Source organism: Dreissena polymorpha, chromosome 9, assembly GCF_020536995.1.
Source record: "Dreissena polymorpha isolate Duluth1 chromosome 9, UMN_Dpol_1.0, whole genome shotgun sequence".
NCBI classification, from domain to species: Eukaryota; Metazoa; Mollusca; class Bivalvia; order Myida; family Dreissenidae; genus Dreissena; species Dreissena polymorpha.
Genome location: NC_068363.1, coordinates 52,207,751 through 52,235,437, shown reverse-complemented (window position 1 = coordinate 52,235,437; position 27,687 = coordinate 52,207,751). Strand labels below are relative to the sequence as shown.

The following is a 27,687-nucleotide window of genomic DNA, read 5'->3' as shown; positions in this document are numbered from 1 at the left end:
TAATGCTACAGGGCATATGTTTCACATTTATCCTGTCCACGTTGATGAGCTTTATTTTATAGGTTATTATTTAAACATAGTCATACAGATGTGTGTTTTCATCCACATTTGAGCTTAAATCCTGCCTTTCAAAGCCAAAATAAATTATTGTTTCAAGTGAACTCTGAAGTAGGGTAATATTTTTTTTTCCCTGGGTGTTTTCAAATTCACATTCACCTGAATAGTGTAAATACTTTTATTAACATACATGTAGTATGAACACAAAGTAGGCATTAAGCCATTACCACTTTAATATGTATTTTTACGCATTTGTGGTCCCTCATAAAGTTAAATTTAGTTTAAGATTTGTTACTAGATTCAAGTTTTAAAGGCTTCATTTCCAGCCCTAACATACTGATGAGTAGCAAACAGCATGCAACCTGAACAGACTGAGAGTTACTTGCAGGCTGTTCTGGTTTTATGCTGGTTGCAAAAGCCATTTTCACTTTGCTTATAATGGGGGAAAGGGTTAAAGCATTCCTACCACAGTTCTCCTAAGGATGCCCTTGCCCCCTGGTATGGACCCCTTCCTCAACTGCTCCTTGGACAGACGCCCGTGGATGTTCTGCCCCTTCTTCATGCGATCTATAGCATCCTCCAGGTGCAGCTTGTAGGATGTCATCCATCTAGCAATGCATACATAGACCAGAGTTCTGTCAGTGTGCTTATAGATAGGCCAGAGTTCTGTCAGTGTGCTTTATATATAGACCAGAGTTCTGTCAGTGTGCTTTATACATAGACCAGAGTTCTGCCAGTGTGCTTTATAGATAGACCAGAGTTTGGTCAGTGTGCTTTATAGATAGATCAGAGTTCTGTCTGTTTGCTTTATAGATAGATCATAGTTCTGTCAGTGAGCTTTATATATAGACCAGAGTTCTGTCAGTGTCCTTTATAGATAGACCAGAGTTCTGTCAGTGTGCTTTATAGATAGAACATAGTTCTATCAGTGTGCTTTTTAGATAGACCAGAGTTTTATCAGTGTGCTTTATAGATAGACCAGAGTCATGTCAGTGTGCTTTATAGATAGACCAGAGTTCTGTCAGTATGCTTTATAGATAGACCAGAATTATGTCAGTGAGCTTTATAGATAGACTTAAGTCTTATCAGTGTGCTTTATAGATAGGTCAGAGTTCTGTCAGTGAGCTTTATAGATAGACCAGAGTTCTGTCAGTGTGCTTTATAGAAACCCCATAGTTCTGTGAGTGTGCTTTATAGATAGACCATAATTATGTCAGTGTGTTTTATGTCATAAAGATAGGAAGTGAACCAATTTGATCATGACAAGCAGTTTTTGGTAAAGAATCCAACATTTTTGCAACTACGGTTGTTACAAATTAACTATTTATTATCATCAATTTTATTATCTATAGATTTTTTTTTAAATAATGTCTTAGACACAAACAGAGTTTTCCAATCCATACTAGTACCACAACTTGTTAAGTTTGAGTGTTAAAATCAAACAATCCCTGCCTGTCTATAAAGTGATTAGTGCCTAATTTGCTTGAATTTGCATACTGTATTCTCAACAAACTCTTCCCAACTTTTTCCTGACAATGACATGCTTATCTAGCCCCTGGTAGAACACCTTGCCAAGGTCCTTAAACATAGGTTAAGCTATAAAACATTGAATCCTTTCAAATGCACCCATCGAGCCACTTTTACCACATGACATGTACAAACATGATTCGATTAAAAGACCACCCCTTAAATAAGCGTTTATTTCAGACTAAAGCTTAACCCATGTCCCTCCATATGCAAATATTGAGTATCATCTGCAAACTGCAAACATCTGCCAATAAAATGTATTGTTAACACTACCCTACTACTCAAACCTATCCAGCAACTGGTAGTCTTAAATACATGTATTCTACAATGTACCCAGGGTACAAAAAGTATGCTTAAAGGCACCCAGGGTAGTTTTTAGTATAATTTCCGGGCAAGGGTTCTTCGGTGAATACTTAAGAGTACCTGGGGTACTTTTAATTAGTACCTGAGCTGACAATGACCAATCGAGCCCTACAACTCATATCTATCCAGCCACTATAGTGACCTCTTGTGCAGGCTAGACATTCACCCCTACTGCACATTCCTATCCAGCCACTGGTGTGAAATCTTGCACAGGCTAGACACACCCCTACTACTCATACATATTCAGCCACTGGTGTGAAATCTTGCACAGGCTAGACACCCCCCTACTACTCATACCTATTCAGCCACTGGTGTGAAATCTTGCACAGGCTAGACACACACCCCTACTACTCATACCTATTCAGCCACTAGTGTGTGAAATCTTGCACAGGCTAGACACACACTCCTTCAACTCATACCTTTCTAGCCACTGGTGTGACATCTTGCACAGGCTATACAAACCTATCCAGCCACTGGTGTGAAATCTTGGGCAGGCTAGACACCTCCTACTACTCATACCTATCCAGCCGCTGGTGAGACATCTTGCACAGGCTAAACATACCAATCAAGCCACTGATGTTACATCTTGTGCAGGCTAAACACACACCCCATACTACTCATACCTATCCAACCACTGGTATGATATCTGCAAAAGGCTAGACACACACTCCTACTACTCATACCTATCCAACCACTGGTATGACATCTTCCACAGGCTAGACATACACCCCTACTACACATACCTATACAGCCACTGGTATGACATCTTCAACAGGCTAGACACACACCCCTACTACTCATACTTATCCATCCACTGGTGTGACATCTTCCACAGGTTTGACATACACCCCTTCTACTCATACCTTTCCAGCCAACGGTGTGAAATCTGGTGTAGGCTACACATATCTATCCAGCCACTGGTGTGACACTTTGCGCAGGCTACATATATCTTTCCAGCCACTGGTTTGACATCTTGCACAAATCACACATACCTTTCCAGCCACTTGTGGTACATCTTGCGCAGGCTAGACACCCACTCCTTACTACTCATACATATCCAACCACTGGTGTTAAATCTTGCGTAGGTTACACATAACTATCCAGCCACTGGAGTGACATTTTTTGCAGGCTACATATAACTATCTAGCCACTGGTGTGAAATCTTGCACAGGCTACACAAACCTGTCAAGTCACTTGTGGTACATCTTACACAAGCTAGACACCCATCCCCTACAACTCATACCTATGCAGCCACTGGTGTGACATCTTGCACAGGCTACACATATCTATCCAGCCGCTGCTGCTCTTACATCTTGCACAGGCTAGACACACACCCATATTACTCATACCTATCCAGCCACTGGTGTGACATCTTGCACAGGCTACACATATCTATCCAACCGCTGCGGCTCTTACATCTTGCACAGGCTAGACACACACCCATATTACTCATACCCATCCAGTCACTGGTGTGACATCTTGCGCAGGCTACACATAATTATCCAGCCACTGGTGTGACATCTTGCACAGGCTACACATACCTATCCAGCAAGTGGTGTTACATCTTGTGCAGCCTGGACACACACCCCCTACAACTCATACCTATCCAGCCACTGGTGTTAAATCTTACACAGTCTATACATACCTATGCAGCCACTGGTGTGACATCTTACGCAGTCTATACATACCTATCCAGCCACTGGTGTGACATCTTACGCAGTCTATACATACCTATCCAGCCACTGGTGTGACATCTTACACAGTCTATACATACCTATCCAGCCACTGGTGTGACATCTTGCACAGGCTAGACATACCTATCGAGCCACTGGTGTGACATCTTACGCAGTCTATACATACCTATCCAGCCACTGGTGTGACATCTTGTGCTGGCTACACATACCTATCCAGCCACTGGTGTGACATCTTATGCAGTCTATACATACCTATCCAGCCACTGGTGTGACATCTTGCGCTGGCTTCACATACCTATCCAGCCACTGGTGTGACATCTTGTGCAGGCTATACATACCTATCCAGCCACTGGTGTGACATCTTGCGCTGGCTATACATACCTATCTAGCCACTGGTGTGACATCTTATGCAGGCTACATATACCTATCCGGCCACTGGTGTGACATCTTGTGCAGGCTATACTTTCCTATCCAGCCACTGGTGTGACATCTTATGCAGGCTACACATACCTATCCAGCCACTGGTGTGACATCTTGCGCTGGCTATACATACCTATCCAGCCACTGGTGTGACATCTTGTGCAGGCTACACATACCTATCCAGCCACTGGTGTGACATCTTGCGCTGGCTATACATACCTATCTAGCCACTGGTGTGACATCTTATGCAGGCTACACATACCTATCCAGCCACTGGTGTGACATCTTGCGCTGGCTATACATACCTATCCAGCCACTGGTGTGACATCTTGTGCAGGCTACACATACCTATCCAGCCACTGGTGTGACATCTTGTGCAGGCTATACATACCTATCCAGCCACTGGTGTGACATCTTATGCAGGCTACACATACCTATCCAGCCACTGGCGTGACATCTTACGCTGGCTACACATACCTATCCAGCCACTGGTGTGACATCTTGCGCTGGCTATACATACCTATCCAGCCACTGGTGTGATATCTTGTGCAGGCTATACATACCTATCCAGCCACTGGTGTGATATCTTGCGCTGGCTACACATACCTATCCAGCCACTGGTGTGACATCTTACGCAGTCTATACATACCTATCCAGCCACTGGTGTGACATCTTGCACAGGCTATACATACCTATCGAGCCACTGGAGTGACATCTTGCGCTGGCTATACATACCTATCCAGCCACTGGTGTGACATCTTGCGCTGGCTATACATACCTATCCAGCCACTGGTGTGACATCTTGCGCTGGCTACACATACCTATCCAGCCACTGGTGTGATATCTTATGAAGGCTACACATACCTATCCAGCCACTGGTTTGACATCTTGTGCAGGCTACACATACCTATCGAGCCACTGGTGTGACATCTTATGCAGGCTACACATACCTATCCAGCCACTGGTGTGACATCTTGTGCAGGCTACACATACCTATCCAGCCACTGGTGTGACATCTTACGCAGTCTATACATACCTATCCAGCCACTGGTGTGACATCTTGCACAGGCTATACATACCTATCGAGCCACTGGTGTGACATCTTGTGCTGGCTATACATACCTATCCAGCCACTGGTGTGACATCTTGCGCTGGCTATACACACCTATCCAGCCACTGGTGTGACATCTTGCGCTGGCTACACATACCTATCCAGCCACTGGTGTGACATCTTGCGCTGGCTACACATACCTATCCAGCCACTGGTGTGATATCTTATGCAGGCTACACATACCTATCCAGCCACTGGTGTGACATCTTGCGCAGGCTATACATACCTATCTAGCCACTGGTGTGACATCTTGCACAGGCTAGACATACCTATCGAGCCACTGGTGTGACATCTTGCGCTGGCTACACATACCTATCCAGCCACTGGTGTGACATCTTACGCAGTCTATACATACCTATCCAGCCACTGGTGTGACATCTTGCACAGGCTAGACATACCTATCGAGCCACTGGTGTGACATCTTGCGCAGGCTAGACCCCCTTTCTTCTGATACCTATCCAGCCACTGGTGTGACATCTTGCGCAGGCTACACATTCCTATCCAGCCACTGGTGTGACATCTTGCGCAGGCTACACATACCTATCCAGCCACTGGTGTGACATCTTATGCAGGCTACACATACATATCCAGCCACTGGGATGACATCTTGTGCAGGCTACACATACTTATCCAGCCACTGGTGTGACATCTTGCGCAGGCTAGACCCCCGTTCTACTGATCACTATCCAGCCACTGGTGTGACATCTTACGCAGGCTACACATACCTATCAAGCCACAGGTGTGACATCTTGCACAGGCTAGACCCTCCTTTCTACTGATACCTATCCAGCCACTGGTTTGACATCTTGCACAGGCTACACATACCTATCCTGCCACTGGTGTGACATCTTGTGCAGGCTACACATACCTATCCAGCCACTGGTATGACATCTTATGAAGGCTACACATACCTATCCAGCCACTGGTGTGACATCTTGTGCAGGCTACACATACCTATCCTGCCACTGGTGTGACATCTTGTGCAGGCTATACATACCTATCCAGCCACTGGTGTGACATCTTGTGCAGGATATACATACCTATACAGCCACTGGTGTGACATCTTGTGCAGGCTAGACCCCCTTTCTTCTGATACCTATCCAGCCACTGGTGTGACATCTTGTGCAGGCTATACATACCTATCCAGCCACTGGTGTGACATCTTGTGCAGGCTATACATACCTATCCTGCCACTGGTGTGACATCTTGCCCAGGCTAAACATACCTATACAGCCACTGGTGTGACATTTTGCACAGGCTATACATACCTATCGAGCCACTTGTGTGACATCTTGTGCAGGCTAGACCCCCCCCCTTTCTACTGATACCTATCCAGCCACTGGTGTGACATCTTGCGCAGGCTACACATACCTATCCAGCCACTGGTGTGACATCTTACGCAGGTCAGACTTGCGGTCGTCCTCTTCCACATTCCAGATGTCCCAGGAGTCGAGCTCCTTTGGCAGGAACTTGTGCGGGTCCTGGAGACCTGCAGATGTCAGGATGGCGTTCACCATGGTCCTGCAAAATAAGAGCATATTATATATAGGTGATATATGATTAATAACGAAACTAAGTAAGAATGGCATCAGTATCAGGTATTTAACATAGAGACCTGGTCTCAAAACTAGTGGTAATGTTGAACTCCACTATTTAAAAGAGTATATATTTCAAACTTTTTTGTAGTTCCTATTTCAATACCTTTTTTATATATTTTCATTTAATTGTATGGTTAATTGTTTTCAATAAGCCTAAGGATTTCGCTGCAATCAAGCTTAAATAACGATGTCTAAACTACCTGACTTCCTTGTCTCCGTCCAGGAACTGTACGAGCAGCTCTGTGACAAACTCCTTGTCTGGGCTGGTAGACAGCTTCTGTAGGGCCTTGAGACAGAGCAGGATAAAGCTGCGTTGTTCCTCCATCATGCAGGTTGGGTAGTCCTTCTGGTGGTTCAGAACCGCTGACATTCCCTGCAAATATTACAGATATGAGCTGCGCACTGGAAAAATGGGGCTTAAAGCGTGTGCGTAGTGTTGTCCACACTTAGCCTGTGCAGTTTGCAAAGAAAAATCAGATAAACAAATTCTCCTTTTATGTTTTTTCCCCTTAAAAGAAAGTCTCTCAAAGGAAGTCTCTTGTTTGTGAAAATCTAGTATAGGGGATAAGAGTTTTCACTTTATGCACATATATTAACCCTTTGCATGCTGGGAAATTTGTTGTCTGCTAAAATGTCTTCTGCTGAATTTCTAAAATTAGCATTTTCTTCGATTTTTTTTCAAAGAATACTATCAGAATAGCAAACAGTTTGGATCCTGATGAGACGCCATGTTCTGTGGCGTCTCATCTGGATCCAAACTGTTTGCAAAGGCCTTCAAAATTTGGTTCCAGCACTCAAAGGGTTAAGCCCAATTTTCCCAGAGCACGGCTTATAAATATGAACGATGAAATATTACTTACCATCTGTTTACACCAGTTGATTTGCAAAACAATCACCTGGTTGTATATAACAGCCAACATTTACATAGATATTACATATCAATGACAACCATGAAATCACTAATTTCAGGGAATTCTTGTTTTTCACGCCTTTTGCAAACCCGCTATTGCACACATGTATGGTCGCCACAAATATTTAAACTTTAAGTTAGGTAATTCTTTGAAATTAGATGTACGATAGTGATAACCATAACAGCCTATCAAATAGCTAACATTTATGATCTAGTGCTGATCTACTGCAAAATCCTACAAACAATGTAAATAAATAGCATCCATCCCAGCCAATCTGCAAGCCCACCTTTATGACCATGTGGGCCAGGTTGTCAGCGAACTCGTCCTGGGCATGCAACATGAGCAGGGCATCCACAATGGCATTCTTGAACTTGTAGTCCGCAGTCTTCAGTAGCTTCACCAGGTGAGAAACAAAGTTCTCCAGGGACCAGGGCTTGGGAAGACTCTACCAAGAGCAATGCAGAAAATAAGGTAATTTTAATCACTTATTTTTTATCACACTTAACATAACATACCAACTAGATATATGATAATGTGATATACAAAAAGTCAATTTGATAGAAAACTCCATCATATACTCAATTTTTTGTTCTCACAAGTTGTAATACTTTATTTGAACATAAGATTTGCATCAATAAACAAGAATTTTAATATATTGTAATAGTAATTAACAAATCTTGTAATTACATTCTGAAAACATCCCAGTTTTCTTGAGAGTTGAGGCAGACAATAATTGTTATATATGAAATCCTTATAAAATACCTTCTTGCAACAAAATTACCATAGTATAGTTCAGGAGTAAAAACACTTTTAAGAATATTGTTTAACTAAATGAGATTTATTGTCAACTTTGTTAGTACTTTATATTTAATAAAATATTATACAATAAGAACAGAGCACAAACCTGCTCATTGCAGTTTGGAAAGAACTTCTCAAACCAGTCAACCCCCTTGAACTGAGTAATGAAGCCAGGGAGAGGGGAGGAAGGTCGCGGACGGGGTGGGGTGGAGTCTGTGACAGGTATGGGGGAAGGGCTCCGGGCCTTTCTGGGCTTGGTGTCAGTCGTGGACAACGTCTGGGCCACTGGAGGAGGAAGGGGAGGGGATTTCGGCTTGGGTGGGGGAGGGGGTGGCCTTGATATGAGCTTTTCGATGGGTTTCCGGGGCTTAATATCCCGCGGTGTCAGAGGGGCCTTGACATCGGACGCCTGCTTGCTTTCTTGTGAGCGTACAGAGTCCATTGTTGGCTCTTTGCCAACCTGGGTGCTGCCTTTGGAGAGGGCAGAAGGCTCTTCCTCTGGCTCTTCAGGCTGGGAATGTATGGCAGAAGGTATAAATTATAAAAGCCACGTTCTAGAAAAACTGGGCTTAATGCATGTGCGTAGAGTATGGTCCCAGATAAAGTCTATGCAGGATTTTTGTTTAGAAAAGGTTTACTTAAAACACAAAATTTCATAAGCTTGAAAGTGTCATCCGTGATTAGCCTGATTGACAGTTTACTTAAATACATAAAGCTTTCCAAGAATTGGCTCAAATACATAAAGCTTTCCAAGAATTGGCTCAAATACATAAAGCTTTCCAAGAATTGGCTCAAATACATAAAGCTTTCCAAGAATTGGCTTAAATACATAAAGCTTTCCAAGAATTGGCTCAAATACATAAAGCTTTCCAAGAATTCGCTCAAATACATAAAGCTTTCCAAGAATTGGCTCAAATACATAAAGCTTTCCAAGAATTGGCTCAAATACATAAAGCTTTCCAAGAATTCGCTCAAATACATAAAGCTTTCCAAGAATTGGCTCAAATACATAAAGCTTTCCAAGAATTGGCTTAAATACATAAAGCTTTCCAAGAATTGGCTCAAATACATAAAGCTTTCCAAGAATTGGCTCAAATACATAAAGCTTTCCAAGAATTGGCTCAAATACATAAAGCTTTCCAAGAATTGGCTCAAATACATAAAGCTTTCCAAGAATTGGCTCAAATACATAAAGCTTTCCAAGAATTGGCTCAAATACATAAAGCTTTCCAAGAATTCGCTCAAATACATAAAGCTTTCCAAGAATTGGCTCAAATACATAAAGCTTTCCAAGAATTCGCTCAAATACATAAAGCTTTCCAAGAATTGGCTCAAATACATAAAGCTTTCCAAGAATTGGCTCAAATACATAAAGCTTTCCAAGAATTGGCTCAAATACATAAAGCTTTCCAAGAATTGGCTCAAATACATAAAGCTTTCCAAGAATTCGCTCAAATACATAAAGCTTTCCAAGAATTGGCTCAAATACATAAAGCTTTCCAAGAATTGGCTCAAATACATAAAGCTTTCCAAGAATTGGCTCAAATACATAAAGCTTTCCAAGAATTGGCTCAAATACATAAAGCTTTCCAAGAATTCGCTCAAATACATAAAGCTTTCCAAGAATTGGCTCAAATACATAAAGCTTTCCAAGAATTGGCTCAAAGAAAGTAAGAAAATTAATTTATGTTCATTATATTGGGTATTGGTTGTAAATCTTACTTTAGTTAATACCATCATATTATCTGGTTATAAAGATTTGATAATTGCGGTAATTAATATAAAACATTCTGCAAATTATTAATGAGGTATGAAATGGTGCATAATATTTTTTTTTATAGAAGTATGTGTTTTAGCTTCAATACTAAAACAATATTTCTATGTAAAATATTTACAAATTATATGTTTTGTAATGAAAAGCATATTTCAACCCATGCATTTATGAGAACAATCTATAACAATCAGACTTTTTTCCCCAAATCATTAAACAAATATGAAGTGGGCCATACACAAACCAAAGCAAAAGAATCCCAATACATTTTTCCTACCCTTGGTGTTGGTGTTTTTGACATGAGCTCGGCAAACTTGTTCTTTGGCGCATCTGACACCTTACTCTTCTCTTTGTGGGGGGAGGTCTTTGTTGGCTCATCGAAGATGTTCGGACTAGCAGCCTGTTTCTCTGCTTCCTCATCACGCCAGTCCATCTCTATGATGCGATCATCAAACTCTTCCTCCATGTCCAATATAACATCCTCACCGTCACCTTCGTCCTTCTGTAGTTCGAAAGTTTTGTTGTTGTGTTTTAATTATTTATGAATAGGGTGTTTACTACTGGAGTACATATTGACAATACAGCATGTGATTATAATGTTTGAAATATCAATTATGTAAGTAAATCCAAAGTACTTACTAAGTAAAAGATCAAGGTCATTTATATTTAATTAGCAACAACATGATATTCTATATATTTTATTTAGAATATTTCCAATGCATAGTTAAAACCTGTTGCTATAAAATTAAAAAAAAAGAAGCTATGGCAATCCTTAATTTCATAACTGGGGAAATAATTATTGAAATCATGAGTTGAGTTTTTAACAGATTGTTAACTTGTCACAAAATAAACCCATTTAAAGTTCTGGGTGCCATTGATAAAGTTCAATGATTATAAGAAGAAAGCTATTTGAGTTAGAGTGCGGTCAACTTTTATCCAGCATATTTTGGATTATTCAATTCAGAATTTGTATCGGCAATCTGACTAATTATCATATTTGGCTCAGATTTTAGGCCCACAAACATTTTGACCGAGTTTGATGATTATATGATTAAAAATAGTTGAGATAAGGGCGGACAATGTTAATTTAGCTAATGTTTCATATAAAAAGTACCATACTTGAGAAGCTTTTCCTGTGATCAGCCTGCTAATCGAAAATGGCAAAGATTTAATGCCCACAAATATTATCACCAAGTTTCATGATGATCTCATTTATACTGTTTTAGTAAAAGAGAGGATAATGTACAGTTGCACATTTGTGTATATATAATTAAATTAAATTTCAGGAGTGCTACAATTGATCTGATCTGACCGGTTATCAAAGATATTACATGCCTAAAAACATGATAAAGTTTCATGATGATCAGATTTACACTGTTTTAGTTAGAGGTTACTATGACTATATTTTTTTAATTCAAGGGCCATTATTCAGAAGTGCTTCTAGCAATCTGGCTGATTATAAAACTTGGCTGGGACTATGCCCACCAACATCATCACCAAGTTTCATGCTGATCTAATTTAAACTGTTTGACATTAGTATCCTGGGCAACCCTTGCCATCAACAGCATACTGCCCACTGCCAATGTTCCCATATTTTCTCCCTTTTTTAAACAGGCGTAAACAAAATTACACATATATTTTTGCATTCAAATAACAGGGTTAGTAGAATTTGTAAGATTTAGTCAGTAAGTGAGGATAAAAAGAAAATATATATTTACATAAAAGTGTTAAGATTGAAATGTGATAGAATGGCTTTTTGAAAAGTATTTTATAAAGATCCACAGTTTTGAAAGAATTAAAGAATATGACTTAAATGGCCCTAAGATTATATGACAGTAACCTTGCATTCACAAGTACAAATGTAAAGTCAAATGACGTTAACTGCTTGTTTTCAACAGATCCAGTTTAATCTATTTAATCCTAATATTGGAGTTGTTTTGCCCTGGAAATGTACTCAACTATGGTGTTTTAAAATGGGCAGTGCTCTGTGAAAAGGGAGTTTAATGCATGTGCATAAAGCATCGTCTCAGATTAGCCTGTGCAGTCCAAACAGGCTAATCAGGGACGACACATTCTGCTTTTTTGATATATTTTGTTTCAAGAAAGTTTCTTCTTAGCAAAAATCAAATTAAGGCAGAAAGTGTCATCCCTGATTAGCCTGTGCAGACTGCACAGGCTAATCTGGGATGACAATTTACGCACATTCATTCAACCCCTTTTTCACAAAGTACGGCCCAAATAATTAATTTTGCATGTGTCAAGAAGCATTGCACGTAAGGCAACAAATTGCACAAATGATTCGTCTGATAAAGATTTATACAAGGTCACCATAAAAGCATAATATTCTATGATATACCAGCATGTATTAGGCAATTAAACAGAAATAACTCAGTTGAAAACAAGCACCTATTTGTAAAACAGATACCGACTTCTAAAATAACAAAACAGTAGCCAAAAAAGAATAATGAAAAATCAGTGAACCTTGATACATGTCAAGTTCCAATTAAACAAAACTTTACACAGTTGTCAACAAATTTTTATTTGTAAAACAGACCAAGACCGCTAGGATAACAAACTACTGTAACGAGTCTATTGTTTATCATCATAGTAAACTTAGCCAACAAAAAGTGCCTTTAGATTTAATACGGGAAAGAAAGGTCAGCACTGGAAGAAAGGTGTGACTGTTAAAAGGCATCTAAGTGAGACAAACTGGGGAAACAGGTTGGATACCTACGCTAAACGATACATGCTTAACCGGCTTTTGTTGGCTTATGCTAAGCCTTTTTGCTTCCATTAATTCTTGCATTTCCCGCTCCTTGAAAGCATCACACAATAAAAATTATATGCAAAACAATGTCACAGAAAATTTATTTTAAAAATCTTTAAAATGCAATGCCCAAACACAGTTTTTCCTGGATCTCATAATATTTTAGATGTAAATGTCTACAAAATCAAACATCATTTCTAGGCTGCAACATATGCCTCTGAAATAAAGTATAAATGATCTCTTAGCTGTAAAATGTGCATTTCAAATAAAGCAATGCTTCCCTTAGCTGCAGAGCACTAACAATGTCAACTTAACTATTCTTTATTGTCATTAATGGTACTTTAATGTTCGCATCAATAAGTATACATAAACAAGCTCCAGATAAGGTTTGAAACTCTGGGCAACTTTACCACCTGACCATTGTGTCAAATGGTATGTTACTCCCCTGACCCTCAGTTTGAAAGGGTTTTAAAGATTTGTAAAAGGTCGTTTCTGAGCTTCATTTTTAAGTGGAGTTTTAAATGTATTTTATTGCATGATATAAACACTGAGAATATAAATTTGATGTATGAAATTATTATTGTTCAATTAAAAACATTTAGAAAATTGTTGTCAGATAAATACCTTTTCTCGACACTACCTTTGGGCAAGATTCAATTTTAAACAGTACCCAATTAATAATTTTCTTACAGGTCACTAGAACTCCCTTTTTAGAATTTTCAAAATTGCCCCTCTCATCTGGAGCTTTGTTCATGATCAGCTAAATTAAATCTAGATCTTCAAAACACCAGAGATTAAAACTAAAATTTAATAAATGGATAGGAGGAACCAAGCCATTTCTGCTATCTAGACAACAATGTAGGATGTTACTATTGTTCAATATGATGTCAAAACAGTCCATATATATGCAAACATGTTAAAGTAACAAAAGAAGGTCAATATTATGTAAAATTGGACGATATATGCCCATATATAAAAGTCACAATTATACGTCAGTATACAGTTGAAATGGACAATATATGCCCATGCAGTTGTTATAGTCACAATCATCGGTCAGTACAGAGTCTAAATGAACGATACATGCTCATGTATTATAGTCACATTACCGGTAATAGGTCAGTATGATGTCAACGCACACATTTGATATGGTCAAAGAATAGATCAGTATAGCGTCAAAATGGGCGATACATATGCCCATATGATATGGTAAAAGAATAGGTCAGTATAGTGTAAAAATGGACAATATATATGCCCATATGATATGGTAAAAAAAATAGGTCATCATAGAGTCAAAATGGACAATAAAAGCTAATGTGTTATCCATAACCAAAGGGTCTCAACAGAAAATAACCAGTAACTAAATCAGATATTAATAAACAGCAAGTAATTAAATCAAGGGTTGAGGGTTTTACTGTTGTATCTGAAACAATTTTATGTCGAACACAACAGTATCTTACACACCAAAACCCCATTTTGTCAATGTGTTATTCAAAGATCTGAGGGTATCTACAGAGACCATCATCCCTTAACTGTCCCCTACTTTAGTCCTGGCTGATACCCTAGCGCTGGTTTGCGCCCCAGAAGCTGGCTTAGAGAGAGAGGAGCTGGATTTTACACGCCAGCTATCAATTGACGGCCATTTTTCAACTTTCAATTTCGCAGCTTCCCTCATTTCTGCCTCCTCTCTTTCCTGATCAATTTTGTTTGAAGTATTAATTTTAAGGTTAATACAAAAACTTAAAAGAAGGCTAACATATTTGTAGTTTTTTTTTAAGTTATTAAGATAATGATGCCTACTATGAAACAAATCTTGTGCTGAAAATATTATTTAAAAAATAACATTGTTTACAGTTACTATAAAGAAACAATAAAAACACAATTCACAATCTTTTATCTTGAACACACAAAACCTTACAGCTCATTAGTTACAGAATGATCAGAGAAACATGCATAACCTGCATTCTTCACCTTGCAAATCACTACATGCTGTTCCTCCGAGAACAATTCAGTTCACACTTGGAAAACAGGACTTAATGCATATGAGTAAATTATCATCCCATATTAGCCTGTGCAGTCTGCACAGGCTAATTAGAGATGACACTTTCTGCCTAGGCTGTATTTTCATTCAGTAAAGACTTCATATCAACTAGGGCTGTCACGATACACCGTGAGCGTATCGTGATATATCGTGATGCGGCAACACTGTATGGCGATACATATCACGATATTTTACAGAATGTATATATGTGAAGAAAACAGCAGAATAACATGTTTTACAATTTTATTAGACTTGCAAATCTGAAAATCATGGTATCATGGTATGACTAGAAACTGTAATAAATAAAAACAATCATTTTCTGACTATAACATGTCAAAAGGTGATCAACAAAACCTTATAAACTTGATATAACTTGAAACGATAATTAAATCAAAATATGTTATGTATTTATCAGCTGTCTTCATAAAAGAATAATTACATTTAAAAAACCAGTTCGGCAACGCCATACCGCGGTGCGATTTTTTTAACGACATACATCACGATATACCGATTTACCGGTGAATTGTGACAGCCCTAATATCAACACATAATTCCATCAAAGCAAACAGTGTTGTTCCCTAAATTGCCTTTGCAGTCTGCAATATCTTATCTGGTACAACACTTTACACATATGAATTCAGCTTGATTTTCACAGAGCAAATCTCAAATGTTGATGATATATTTAGATACAAACCTTTATTCAATATGTAACAGCTGCAGACAGGTCTTATAAAATTTTGAGCAATTGGACCTTAACATTGAAATAAAAACTTACCACTCTATCTGTTTCTTAACGCTTTTGATGCATTGAGCTAATAAAAACAAATGTAAACTTATCTCTAATCAACTACATAAAACACAATGCAAAATACATTTTATCTCGTATATTGTTGCCAGCTCTTTCTAAGAGGATGAAGGCAGCTTCCACTAATCCTTTGCTAATGGCTTCATATGCAATTTAGCTTATATAAAACTAACAGCTGATAAACGCAATGTCTTATCCATACCTTTTTGACCTTATTAATGGCTGCAAGTTGTTCCTCTGAGAATGATGGCAGCTTCCACTCCACCTGTTTTTTCCTCTGCATTCTGTCCTTGGCCTCCTGCGGCCATAGTAGCTTGATCAGGATCGAGTTTGGTACAAAACCACTTGGACGCAGCGGGTATGCAGCTTTCAGCGGAGAGTCTTCTGGAGGTTTCGGGCGAGTGGCTTCTTTTGCCGGTGGGAAGAAACCAGTTGGCTCTTTTTCAGGTTTATATGCCTCAGGTTCTGTAAGAATATTCAGTGAAGGAAGCAAATTCCTTGGATTTATATCCCCCCCCCCCCCCCCCTAAAAAGAAATTGTGTTTATGGATGAGTGCAAATCCCTTGATAAAGGCATAATCATAACAAGAAACCGTCAGAGACGGGTGATGCTCCCCAAACGTTTTTTTTTGTCACAATATCGCACTATATATTCAGATAAAAGGAAACTTCTTGAGGGGCATAACTTTGGACAAATTAATATGATGGATGGTTTAGCAACTTAAAAATTTCAAAGGGCAATAACTCTCTAAATAAATCATCTAACAAGAACCCACAAATAACATGCGCATCCCCTCAAGGTAGTTAAGCTTCCCATAAAGCTTCATTGAATTCCAGTCAGTAGTTGGGGGCACAAGAATTGCACTATATGTATAGTTAATAGAAAATTTCAAAGGGCCATAACTCTGTGAAAAATTATCCGACCAGAACAGGCTGTTAATATGCACATCTCCTCTTGGTAGTGAAACTTCCCATAAAGTTTAATTTAATTCCGGTCATTAATTGCTGAGAAATAACCCGAACAAAAATTGTGCACGGACAGAAGGACACAGGACAGACGAAGCGGCGACTATATGTTCCCCCCAAAAATTTTTGGGGAGCATACAAAATAATTAGTGTAAGTAATAAGTGTAGGGTATTTGATGAATTGTAATTTTCCCAATTGATATTTATGCACCTATGAAGTTTCAAGTTACAATCTTGTACCATATCTGAGATATAGCTCTGAAAAGTTACATCATACAAAATCAACAAAGGGCAACAACTGTTAGTTAAGAAAACTAAAGGTTCATGAAGTTTCATGTTGAAATATTGTATTGTATCTGAGATGTAGCCCTGAAAAGTTACATCATACAAAAACAACAAAGGACAATAACTATTAGTTAAGAAATGTAAGGGTTATGGTTCTTGTGCATGGCACTTCTTCCCATTAATTTCAACACAGCCATGAAGTTTCATGTTGAAATATTGTATTGTATCTGAGATATAGCACTTAAAAGTACCATCATACAAAAACAACAAAGGTCAATAACTCTTAATAAAGAAATTGAAGGATTATGGTTCTTAAGCATGGCACTTCCCCTCATTAATTTCAATACACCCAAGAAGTTTCAAGTTGAAGTATTGTGTGGTATCTGAGATACAGCCCTAAAAAGTTACATCATACAAAAAACAAAAGGCAATAACTCTTATTTAAGAAAGTGATGGTTATTGTGCATGACACTTTTCTCATAGATATCTATACACCTATGAAGTTTCATGTTAATATCTTATATAGTTTCTAACATACAGCCCTGAAAAGTTTTGTGACAGACACATGGACAGACTAACACATGGACTGACTGACAACACCTATTCTTTATCATTTTGCCTTTGGCACTATATAATTAAACTGATTGCACTGAAATAGAGTTAGAAAGAACAAAAAAACACTTTTGGTTAGAAAGAACACAAACACATCTAGTTAGAAAGAAAAAGACCTGCAAAAAGATAGAAACAAGAAACTCATATACCAGTATCTATTTAACAAGAGCATGGCATAACGGTTGCCACGCTCGGCTGCGGATGCAGTTTTGAATAAATGAAAGCTTGTCAGAATTTTTTTTTTTTTTTTAGAGGTCACAGTGACCTTGACCTTTGACCTAGTGACCCAAAAATGGGTGTGGCATGTAGAAGTCATCAAGGTGCAGCTACATATGAAGTTTCAAAGTTTCAGGTATAAGCACTTTGATTTTAGAGCCAATGTTCAAAACCTTGACAAAATGTAAAGGTTTTGCGGATGATAGGACACCCTGGCTATGACAATACCTCGGGTTTTCTCCGAAAACAGCCAAGCTAAAAATTACGTCTTAAAAGATTACTCTTGAAAACAAGAGGGCCTGAAAGGCCCAAAGTCTTTCACCTGAGATAAAAAGAAATGACCTGTTCTTTGCAGCCCAAGATATCAATAGAACAAATGTTCTAAGCAAGTTTTATGAAGAATGAACAACAAATGGCCCCATGGCGGAAATGTTTTTCAACAGACTGGAATCAGTCCAAGATATTATTGGTACAAATCTTATGACAAAATTTCATGAAGATCCAACAATAAATAAGGCCTCTACAGTGTTAACAAGGCAAATATTCATGATGCACAACAGAAGACAGACAATTGACAAAAGGTGATCACAAAAATTCACCATAAGCAAAAAATATTATGCTCATAAAAATTATCACCATGTGTGAAAATCAGCAAGTGTCATTCAGATTGAACTAAAAATGTGACAAAAAGTATTCACAATGTCTTACTATAAACAACTGTGGTAGTGCGGTCTCGTTCGCTTACGCAAGTGAACCGGTCACGGGACGGTTACGAGTTATGTAACTTTGTGAGCACTTATGTAATACGGAAATATTTATCGAGTCTAATTAAAGAACGCTTATTTCTTACACACTTACTGGTTGTAATTCAAATAACTAAAGGCGTCAAGTCAGATACGCCTGAATACACTCAAAGATTTAATCTATAAGTGAAAACCAAAGCAGCTTTAATGAAAATAACTAATTTTAGTCTAAAGAACCTATGCATCGTTAAAAATGAACAAATACAGCAAATACCTTAATGAATGTAAAAAGAAGTTCACAATCTGTCAAAAAACTGATATAAATATTAGTTACTGTTAGTCTAGAAGTTGCTTCAAAAATTTAGTTTATAAAATAAGTCTAACTTAATCTAAAGAACACAATTAATGGAGAGTGGAAAACTCAGGTAACTCAAATGTAAAAAATAAGAAGAATTTATAAAAGTTATTTCAATCAAAAGAGTTTTTCTAATTTAGAAAATGCCAAATAACAAGGTTGCCATAGAAACAGTTTCAAAGCACAGTAGTCTGCTAAATACACCAGTGGGTTAACTTGGCTTATCAGTAAAGATCAAAGATAAGGCTCTACAGTGCATTAGTACATGTACAGTTATTTTATGACATAGGTTTATTAAATTGCATGCAAACTACTGTCTTTATGTACACCACATTTTATGAAAGAAGTCCCAGGTTTATACAAGGGAGTTAACTATTAGTTAACTATTAGCAAGTATGTACAGGTTATCTTTCTTTAACATTATGGCTTATCACAACTAGACTGTTTACATGTTTTCACTATATACATATAGAGAAAACTGCCCCACCCCCTGGCGGCCATGTTTTTCCACCAATCTGGACGATTTTCGAACTCGTCCGAGATATCAATGAAACCAATGTTTAAACCAAGTTTCATGATGATTCGACAAAAATTGTGACTTCTAGAGTGTTCACAAGGTTTCTCTATAGCCATATAAGGAATACTGCCCCGCCCCCTTGTGGCCATGTTTTTCAAGGGACCGGAACCATTTTTTAACTTAACCAACATATCATTTAGACAAACATTTTGACAAAGTTACATGAAGATTGGGCATCAAATATGACTTCTAGAGTGTTCAAAAGGTTTTCTTTTTTTTACCTAGTGATCTAGTTTTTGACCCAGCATGACCCAGTTTCAAACTCAGTCGAGTTATCAATGGGACAAATGTTCTGACCAAGTTTCATGAAGATCAGACAATAAATGTAGCCTCTGGAGTGTTCACAATGCAAATGTTGACGCCCCATGACGCACAACGCACGACGGACAAAAGGAGATCACAAAAGCTTACCATGAGCACAACTTAAATTTGTAAAATGAATTTTTTTATTGCGTCCACACAGTCCCTTTTTCCTCCATCAGAATAAAAAATAAATAAATTATAATTTGATTTATCTTACATATTTCAAGACATAGTCTGCTTATATTTTGTTTAACAGTTAATAGTACAAATTAACAACATTTAATAAGCTAAATGCAGGGCTCGCACTGTCGTTCGCCATTTGAGCCATTTGCAAAACAAGAGGCCCATGAGGGCCTGAATCGCTCTACTGGCTGGAATCAATAGGGCTCAAGTCCTTGATATTATGAACAATCTGAGTAAGTTTTAAATTAAAAGACCCAAAATGGGAAATTTATCGCATAAACAAGAAGAAACGTAAAATTTAAACTTCAAATGGCTCCTTTTCAACAATAAGTTGGACAAATTTTCTTCACTCTCAATGGGGTTCCAGCCCTTGATGATATAAAACATCCGTTGAAGTTTCAAAAAGATAGAACTTTATACGTAAACAAACAAGGAATGTGTTTGTCGGAAACACTATGTCCCCTTCTGCGCCGTTTTGATGTGGGTTTTTTACCTTTGACCTTAAAGGATGACCTTGACCGTTCACCACTCAAAATGTGTAGCTCCATGAGATACACATGCATGCCAAATATGAAGTTTCTATCTTCAATATTGCAAAAGTTATGGCAAAATGTTAAAGATTTTCATTTTTTCTAAAAATTCAAGGGGAGATAATTCTGGACTTATAACTCCGATATTGCTCATTTTCAATATGGTTTACTCATCATTCAGATAAAGACACTGTGCAAGTTGGGAAATGATTGGATGAAAACTGTGGATTTTATTGCGTAAACGAGCCTTATTTCACAATTTTCTCAAATTCAAGGGGAGTTAATTCTGGACATATTACTCTGATGTAACCCATTTTCAATAGGGTTTGAGTCCTTATTAATATAAAGACACTGAACAAGTTTGAAAAGAATCGGATGAAAACTGTGGACTTTATCGCGTAAACAAGAAAAAGTCTAACGCACACACGCACGGACAACAAAAACCACGCCATGACATAAGCTCTTCAGGCCTTCGGCCAGTAGAGCTAAAAAATGAGAATTTGGCTCAAGAAAAATCTGATTTGCGAAAATGCTAAAATCTCGTAAAATTTTATTGCAAACATCTGCCACTTAAATACTAACTGTTTTTCTATATTTTTCTCTTTATTTCAATTAAAGTGTTTGCAATTTTAACAATAAACGAAAACCGGTCTGCACCACTGCATGAGACATCGCTTGACCTTATTGTTATTGAAGCGCACGTGGTAGCTGGCCAATCAACATTGCGCAGACACTGTATACTTGGAATACACAGTTAATATTGTCGTCTGCCAACAATACAGCCGCCGATAGCAAACGTATTTAAAGATAAACAAATGAAAAGAAGCATAACAATAAATAAATTATTTCTAAGTTGATCACTTTACAACTTTCTCCCGACTATCGAACTGAATTAAAAGATGATTATTAAATAATTAATTCTATGTCGATGATGCTACACCTTTCTGCTGATTATCGTTTGAAATTAGAAGGTGATAATTAAGGTGTTTGTACCCACAAAATATGCTATTGTAAAGCAATATGTCAACCAAATTGTATATTTGCTAGGTTACTGGTTTTCAATCAAACTATATGCACATTTTAGTTCATGTGCATAACGAGTACAATTTTTCGGACTGTCATTTTCGGATACATTATTTTTCGTCGATTATAATTTATTTGTGAAGTTCTTTATAGAAGAAATAAAATGACGAATACACATGCGGTTATACAGACTGTGTGGTTCAATATTTCGATTTGTATTCACCGGAAAATACATTTGGAAAGACTATAAAAAAGAACAATTAGTAAGGGCTCTGGATGGGGTGGTGGACTCTGCCCTTGATTCCTGTTGGGTTCCTGTGGCTGCAGTTCCAAGACCCCTGGCCTTATTTTCAGGATTTCAAATTTGGGAAAATCTATAAAACAAGAGCACCGCATAACGGGTGCCAGGCTTGGCTGCTAAAGCTTGTCAGATTAATTTTTTTTAGAGGTCACAGTGACCTTGACCTTTGACCTAGTGACCCAACAAGAGATGTGTTTGTCAGAAACACAATGCCCCCTACTGCGCCACTTTGAAATAAAATTTCTATTCATCCTTTGGCAGGTATAGATATCATCTCCCTTTAAAGCTTTATTACTTCCCTTGGATTTTGTCCAATCCAACCAGGGGGGGAGGCCTGTAGACAGTCAAAAATGACCAAGTCAGACATCACTGACAACCAAGGCCTGCGGTTTATCAAAGAGATCATTGCCAGAGTTCATCATGTATGTATGGACATAAGTCCACTGGTATTTAATGAAAACTAGCATTCACAAATTAGAACAGGTGACAAATGATAATTCTTTCAAGAGATGTGTTCGTCAGAAACACAATGCCCCCTATTGCGCCGCTTTGAAATAAAATTGCTATTATCATATTTATCATTCAAATTTTGTCCAATCCAACTGGGGGAGGGGGGGGGGGGTCTCATATCAATTATGACAATGTCAGACATCACTGTTTAAATGAGATCATAGCCATTTTTAATTTTTTTTCATTAAATCATAGCCAGAGTTGATCACGTATCTATGGACATAAGTCCACAGGTATGTAATGAACATCAAAGAAATTATGATTATATCCTTTAAAAAAAACCTTTGACAAATCAATCATTTGAGTTATAAATAATCAAAATAATAAATCTGTACAGTAACTGTGAAAAGAACTTCAATTCTTGGTAAGGACATATATAATATGAGATTTATAATTATATAAATTACTTCCCTTGAAAATAATTGTCTCTAACAAATCTCTATTTTTAGTAGCAAATAATTAAAAGCCACAACCATGACTGTAATTGACCACTTGAAATGTGCAGCTCCATGAGATACACATGCATGCCAAAAATATAAAGTGGCTATGTTCAATATTGAATAATTATCTTCCTTTTTAAAGCTTATTTCTTCCCTTAAATTTGTATTTTTTACCATAAACCGTAAAGGATGACCTTGACCTTTTACCACAATGTGTTTGTCAGAAACACAATGCTGCCTACTGCGCCCCTTTGTTTTATTTAACAAAAATATATACGTGGGCAGGTCAGATAACTATGTCCATTTAAAGCTTATTACTTCCTTTGACTTTGTTTTTTCGACCCTAGACCTTGAAGGATGATGTTCACCTTGAAATTTTAACACTCAAAATGTGCAGCTCCATGAGATACACATGCATGCCAAATATCAAGGTACTATCTTCAATATCTTCAAAAGTTATGGCCAATGTTAAGGTTTTAGCACGACGCCTACAGTGGATGGCGGACAACGAGCTGGCTATGACAATAGCTCGGGTTTTCTCCGAAAACAGCCTCGCTAATAACTTAAGTTTGTACTTGACAAGTACCATACTAATTATTTCTATATTGAAAACTGTATGTTATATTATGATATGCACTTGTTGTCATTAAAAAAATATAAACAAGTTGATAGTATGTATAATAATATCAAAACCAGTTTTCACGCACCGAAAAACTAAAACTAAAACTGGTTGGCTCAAAGAAATTTTGGGCCAGCGCTAGCCCTGCTAAATGCATTTTGCAGAAAGTTTCATCAAACATGTGCACAATTATTATTCTGTGCCTTGTTCTCGTCTCTGTTGATATAGTACACGGAATAAGGACATTATTTTTAATTTTGGGGCAGAATTCTGTAAAACAAAAGGTTAATTTGTTGTGACCTAACCATATAGTTTTAATCTATGCAAATTTAGTCATTGTCATTAAAACCTACAATTACTCTGAATTACATTACTGTAACTGAATATCTCCATTAGATAAACTTTTCTATGTAACAAAGATGCACCTCAAATTATGAAATCTTTATCTAAATAACAATTATTATAATGCATTAAGCATTTAAAACAAGACTATTGCCAATCAACAAAAGTCCCCTACCTACGCAGGATCCACCATTTTTAGCAATATGTGTAGTTTATTTGTTGCCATAGCAACCAGAATTCTTGATGTAAGAACAAAATGAAATGATGTGCATAATCTTCATATTGCCATCTATCCATGTTTCAAGTTTCATGAAAAAACATGAAGAACTTTTAAAGTTATTGCAGGATCCACCATTTTCAGCAATATTTCTAGTCTATTTGTTGCAATAGCAACCAGAATTCTTGATGTAGGAACAAAATGAAATGACATGCATAATCTCCATATTGCCATCTGTCCATGTTTCAAGTTTTATGAAAAAAATATGAACAACTTTTAAAGTTATCGCAGGATCCAGAAAAGTGTGACAGACAAACACACAGAGCGCAAACCATAAGTCCCTCTCCGGTTTCACTAGTAGGGGACTAAAAACAACACAACCATCACATGGACTGCACTGTGCCACACGGAGGCATTACCTGGTTGCTCGGGTTCCTTCACTGCCTCCTTTAACGTGTCATCTGGGAAGGGATCATCCCTTGGGATCTGTCAACATAGACAGTTCTTACTCATTCTTCTGTGAAATTATATCATCATAATCATGTATATGAGCCGTGCTCTGTGAAAACAGGGTTTTATGCATGTGCGTAAAGCAATCTGCACAGGCTAATCAGGGACGACAATTTTTTGCTTTAAGTTGATTTTTAGAGAGACTTACTTTAAACAAAAAATACCATAAAAGCAGAGTGTCGTCCCTGATTAGAGACTAATCTGGGAGAACACTTAATGCACATGCCTTAACCCTTTACCTCTTAGATACGTATTTTGACGCATGTGTAGTCCCATAGAAAGTTCTATTTAATTTAAGACCTTTCTTACTAGATTCAAGTTTAAAAGGCTTCATTTCAAACCCTTAGATACTAATGAGCAGCAAACAGCATAAAACCTGAACAGACTGCGAGTTACTCGCAGGCTGTTCTGGTTTTATGCTGTTTGCACATAACCATTTCCACTTTGCTTCTGAGTGGGAAAGGGTTAAAACACCTTTTTACATAGCATGGTTCATATCATTGTACTAAAAGGTACTATACTTATCTTGCGTGTGAACATACTTGTAACACAATGCCCTTGACACTCATTTGAATTGTATACATTTATTGTGAATATGTATTCTAATGAGTATTTCTGCTACCCATTTGTGTATGCACCAGAATCCATTTAATGTAATGCATAGCTTGGTATTAAAAAAAGAACATCTAACATCCATCTAAACAAGGAATATTCTATGCTTAGTGTTAAATAAAGAACATCTAATATCCATTTAAATAAAGAATATTCTATCCTTGGGGTTTAGCAAAGAAAATGTTATGTGCATTTAGGGTAATGAGTACATAAAGCTTGGGGTTTGACAAAGAACAACTTTCATGCATTTAAAGTATTGAACATCCTAGAATTGGGTTTGAACCAAGAACAAATAACATCCATTTCAGAAACGAATATCCAGGCGTTGAGGTTTAAAAAAGAATATCTTAAATGCATTTATAGTAACGAAAACCAAATGCTTTCATTTAACAAAGAATATATTTCATCCCTTTAATTTATCAAATATCTTTGAATCAGGATTTAACAAAGCACATCTTACATCTATTTAAATAATTCATACTAGATCATTGGGATTTATTAAGGAACATTTTAACTCCATTTGAAGTTATTAATATTACTATTTGATTTGGGGTTTTACAACAACAATGTAGATCCATTTAAAGTCATAACAAGAGCTGTCTCCATAAGATGACATATGCCCCCGAAAAACGCTTTGATAGTTGAATAAGACAGCTGAATAACAGAACAATTTTTTGAAACCTAAATGCTGAAGGTCATGGCAACAGGGGTCAAAATTTGGGTGTGAATGAAAAGGCCTTGTCCATATACACATGCATACCAAATATGAAGGTATTTCTTATGAGAATTTTTCGAAACCTAAACACAGATTTTGAAACCTAAACACGGACCCTAAGTTCAAGGTCAAGGTAAAAGGGGTAAAATTTGTGTATGTATGGAAAGGCCTTGTCCATATACACATGCATACCAAATATGAAAGTTACATCTGAAGCGACATAGAAGTTATGAGCATTTTTGCAAAACAAAAACGCAGATTTTGAAACCTATACGCAGACCGTAAGTTCAAGGTCAAGGTGAAATGGGTAAAAATTGTGTGCGTAAGGAAACGCCTTGTCCATATACACATGCATATCAAATATGAAGGTTACATCTGAAGCGACATAGAAGTTATGAGTATTTTTTTATTTAAGTGTGACGGACTGACAGACTTACAGATGGACAGTGTGATCACTATATGCCCACCTTCAAGGCATAATAAATACTCACAACTTGGCATTTAACAAAGAACTTTTTATATCATTTTGTAGTAATGAATACGTTTGGCTTGGATTTAACATAGAACATTTTACCTCCAAGTTGAAGTTGATTGTGCCCTAGATTTGGGGTTTAACAAACAACAATGTAAATCTTTTTAAAGTAATAAATACCCTCAAGTTGGTATTTAACAATTAACAATATTAAAATTTGAAGCAATTAATACCATAGATTTAGTGTTTGATAAAGAACATCTAATATTCATAAGAAGTAATCCATACCGTAGGCTTTGGTTTATCATAGAACATTTTCATGTACTGGAGGAAGGCAACTTTCTTAGTCCTTGCAGTAGCCTTAGGTTTTTTTTGTGATATCAGTTCGCCATCTCTAATCTTTTCCAGCTCATCTTCGCGTTCCTTCAAGAGGGCAAACGCTTTCTCTTTGATGATTCTTTCCCTATTTATTTCTTCGAGCTCCTCAGGGCTAAGAATATCACTGAAAGTTGTGTACCTGAAATAAGTAAATGAAGTGGATTACTGGCAAGGACACTGGATTATGGGACAGTGCTTATTACACTACACAAATTTGATTCCAATGGTAATTAAACAAGCAATTAAAGAACATAATTGTCCGCTTCAGAATCTCCCCTCATTTTTAGTAAGTGCCATACTTCACGAACATTTAACCGAGTGTTAAAGAGTAAAATTAATTATACTAAATTTCGCACATAAATCACTTCTTTCATGTTAAAATATGTTAATTATCAGAATTTATCCATTTTTTACCAAATAAGTAAGACCTAAGAAATTATGTTACCTATTTCAATAATCTGTTATGAAGTATTTTGATTATGTCCATAAAACAATTAAAACCAGACATGTGTTCATTAAGTGCAGATTTCCACTTTTCTCTCAAACTGACATTAATGAAGAAACAAAAGGGCCATGATGGCCCTGATGGATTCACCTAAGTTGAAGGTACACAACTTGTCTAAGACACGACCTTTTTAACCCACTTTACCCACATTCAAACATGGCTGTGATAATGTAAAGATCAACATTCAGACAAAGTTTTATCAAGATTTAATGATAAATTTGGCTCCCTTGTTTGCTACAATCTACATGTACAATGTGGGTTTTCTAAGATTTGAACTGGTGACTTAGTTTTTGGAAACACATAAACAAACACTAAAACTTTGCCTAGATATTAAAAAGATAAACATTCTGATAAAGTTTCAGTGAGATCAAGTCATTAATGTGGCTTCTACAGAGGTTATATTATTTTTCTAA

The 27,687-nt window shown here is 37.3% G+C and overlaps 1 protein-coding gene across 6 annotated transcripts in view; it reads right to left on the bottom strand.

Annotated features, from left to right (window-relative positions):
• The window catches only part of LOC127844791 (WD repeat-containing protein 97-like), a 67,028-nt gene that overhangs the window by 3,958 nt on the left and 35,383 nt on the right, over positions 1-27,687 (bottom strand). For 5 of the 6 annotated variants that reach the window (XM_052375268.1, XM_052375264.1, XM_052375266.1 and 2 more), the window contains 10 exons: positions 26,680-26,908; positions 24,502-24,568; positions 16,063-16,325; positions 12,985-13,065; positions 10,528-10,752; positions 8,586-8,990; positions 7,968-8,126; positions 6,971-7,143; positions 6,544-6,693; positions 524-665 (listed from right to left, as the gene is read on the bottom strand). In XM_052375268.1, coding sequence (XP_052231228.1) covers positions 524-665; positions 6,544-6,693; positions 6,971-7,143; positions 7,968-8,126; positions 8,586-8,990; positions 10,528-10,752; positions 12,985-13,065; positions 16,063-16,325; positions 24,502-24,568; positions 26,680-26,908 — 1,894 coding nt within the window. The remainder of the gene's footprint in view (positions 1-523; positions 666-6,543; positions 6,694-6,970; positions 7,144-7,967; positions 8,127-8,585; positions 8,991-10,527; positions 10,753-12,984; positions 13,066-16,062; positions 16,326-24,501; positions 24,569-26,679; positions 26,909-27,687) is intronic. The other variant, XM_052375270.1, reaches the window with a different exon arrangement.